The following is a 2500-nucleotide window of genomic DNA, read 5'->3' as shown; positions in this document are numbered from 1 at the left end:
ATCATAGCGGTCAGGATATCGGTTACGAGGACGGTCATCATTGCGTTCACGGGGCTCACTGGATCGATCACTTCGGTCATCATAATCACTCCGGCGGTCATTGTATCGATCAGGATCGTATTGTCGGTTATCCGGCTTCCTCTGCAAATCCTCACGGTCTCGCCGGTCGTCATAGTGATCGCTGCGCTCTGCGCGGTCGTCATATGCATCGGCTTTGCTCTCGAGACGTTTATCTTGGTGCTCTTCAAGTTCCCTTGGCTCTTTGTCTGTGTACTCGCCGTGCTCTGCAGCATAACTAAAAAAAATTAAATCAAAAATTAAGGAAAGAAAAAATGACTCAAGAATAAAAACTATCCATGACTACAAAATGTTTAAAAGGCACAAATGTTATTCAGCCACAAATCATTCCAAAACAGATGCATGGTAAACATCTGCAATTACAACAGCTCTTGCTTAGGTGTTACACTGTTTTCACAATGCAGTTACATACTCCATGGGGTACTCCACAGGCGCTTTCTTTTTCCGGCATCGGCGGCAGCAGCAGATAGCGACAATCAGGAGGAGAACAGCGGCTACACAGCCTCCGATTATTCCTGCCGTGGAGCCGATGTTCATTGAGACTGCGACAGAACCGAACAAACAATACAACAAATTAAAAAAGGAAAACTGATGATGTGAGGATGATAAATACAGAACGTATAAAATACTTGCATGGCATGACGGACAAAGTCAGATTACAGGATTCGCTGCGTATTTTATTGGCAGACGTGCAGATGTAATAACCGCTGGTCTCCATGGAAATATTGTAAAGTGACAAAACTCCATTCACTGAAGAGAGAAAAAAATAGATTGTGTAAGAGAATGGAAAAGAGCAGAGGGCAAAATATAATAACGACAAAACAACGAAACGGGTTCACGACCATACACACATACCATCAGTAGCTTTGGGTGGATTCGGCCGGGGTTTATTATTGACATCATAGCTTTGCCATTTGTACGTCGGTGTCGGCGTGCCCTCCTCTGAACGACAGGTCAGGTTGATGTTCTGGTAATACTCCGCTTTGCCTTGAATAGCGCAGATGGGTTTGGTAGGAGCCACTGTTTTAACAGGAAAAGATCTGTAAGAATTACTGCACTGCAATATGGTGACACATCTACAAAGGATATCTACAGCTTGCTTGTTTTTTTAAACCCTACCACAGTCATTGTACAGCTATGCTGACAATGTAATGCTCACGCTACATAAGCATCCTTAACTTTCCAGCAAATAGTTAAAGAATCAAGTTTTATATTCTGTTGGGAGATCATTTTGCTTCTCTCTATTTAAACAAAAATAGCTGTTAACCATTTCAAGCCAAGCTTTAAATGAAACAAAACTATGGGATTTGGATTATTGCAGTGCGATTTCTCAATATTGGTGTTGGCAAAAGGTCCCATTGCTTTATAGCTCATAATAGCTTCCACAAAACAGCAGGTAAACAATAGTTCAGAACTCGCTTATTAAAAACAGGCCTCAAGCTGGATACAGATTTTTTTGGAAATCATTCATATAGAGAGAACATCTAGTGCTTATTACTGTTAACCTTGTGTGTTACCTTTTATTGACAAATTAACTACCTACTAACTTTTAGTGAGACAAATTAACTACCATTTTGGTTTTTATTTCTTGATTCTCATTGGTCAGTGCACACCACCAGTCATGTAACAAGACTGCAATGGTGGCTTGTAAACTCAGCCCAACCAAGGAAAAGAGTCTTGTATTAATTTTTCTTTAATCAAATGATGGAAAACACATAGAAAGAACTTGCTATTTGGATTACATTAACTGTTACCATTACATATCACCAGCTGTTGTACTTACCCAGAACCACAAGTTGAGTGGTATCTGATGATTTTCCTTTGTCACCAGGAATTTTAACTATGCACGCAAACACTCTAGAGTCCTTCGAAGTCAGAGATTTGAGTGTCAAGACGGACGATCCTTTAGGAATGTCCACCTGAAGGTCAACTCGGTTGGCAAAATCATCCGAGATGTCTAGTGAAGGTGGCCCAGTTGCAGTGTAGTAATAGGTCAGGATTTCAATCTATGAGAAAAAAAAAGAATTTAGATTTGATTATACCATGAAAACACAAACATCTGTAGGAGTTTTTTTAAGACATGCTCAAGAAGGTTATAGCCAGGGGGGAAAGAAATACAGTGCCTGGCCAAAGAGCAGCAAAAATAAATAAATAAATAAATAAATAAATAAATAAATAAATAAATATCTGGATTTAACCAAGAAAATGGTGTAAAAGCCTTCCATTGGATAATCACTTGGCAATAAGACAGTATTTAACCCTAACTAATATAGCGAGTAACAAATTATTGGCCTTAATCAAGCAAAGAAAATTACTGAAACGGCTAAAGTTATGTTAAGAACTGTGTTGGCACATGGGGAACCATCACCTTGAAAATCTTGAATGATTGATCTGAGATCACTTAAACGATTGGTGAAACCAT

General features: G+C 39.4%; 1 protein-coding gene across 1 annotated transcript in view; it reads right to left on the bottom strand.

Moving 5' to 3' along the window:
* Window positions 1-2500, bottom strand: part of LOC132839795 (cell surface A33 antigen-like) — a 9686-nt gene that overhangs the window by 799 nt on the left and 6387 nt on the right. Inside the window, exons 3-7 of the mRNA XM_060860962.1 lie at window positions 1862-2084; window positions 934-1098; window positions 712-828; window positions 491-620; window positions 1-295 (exon numbers count right to left, since the gene is read on the bottom strand). The exon at window positions 1-295 is cut by the window's left edge and continues 799 nt beyond it. Of these exons, the coding sequence (XP_060716945.1) occupies window positions 1-295; window positions 491-620; window positions 712-828; window positions 934-1098; window positions 1862-2084 (930 nt within the window). The remainder of the gene's footprint in view (window positions 296-490; window positions 621-711; window positions 829-933; window positions 1099-1861; window positions 2085-2500) is intronic.

Source organism: Tachysurus vachellii, chromosome 24, assembly GCF_030014155.1.
Source record: "Tachysurus vachellii isolate PV-2020 chromosome 24, HZAU_Pvac_v1, whole genome shotgun sequence".
In the NCBI taxonomy this organism is placed as follows: domain Eukaryota; kingdom Metazoa; phylum Chordata; class Actinopteri; order Siluriformes; family Bagridae; genus Tachysurus; species Tachysurus vachellii.
The sequence above is the reverse complement of the archived record's forward strand: the minus strand, read 5'-3'. Positions and strand labels throughout refer to the sequence as shown.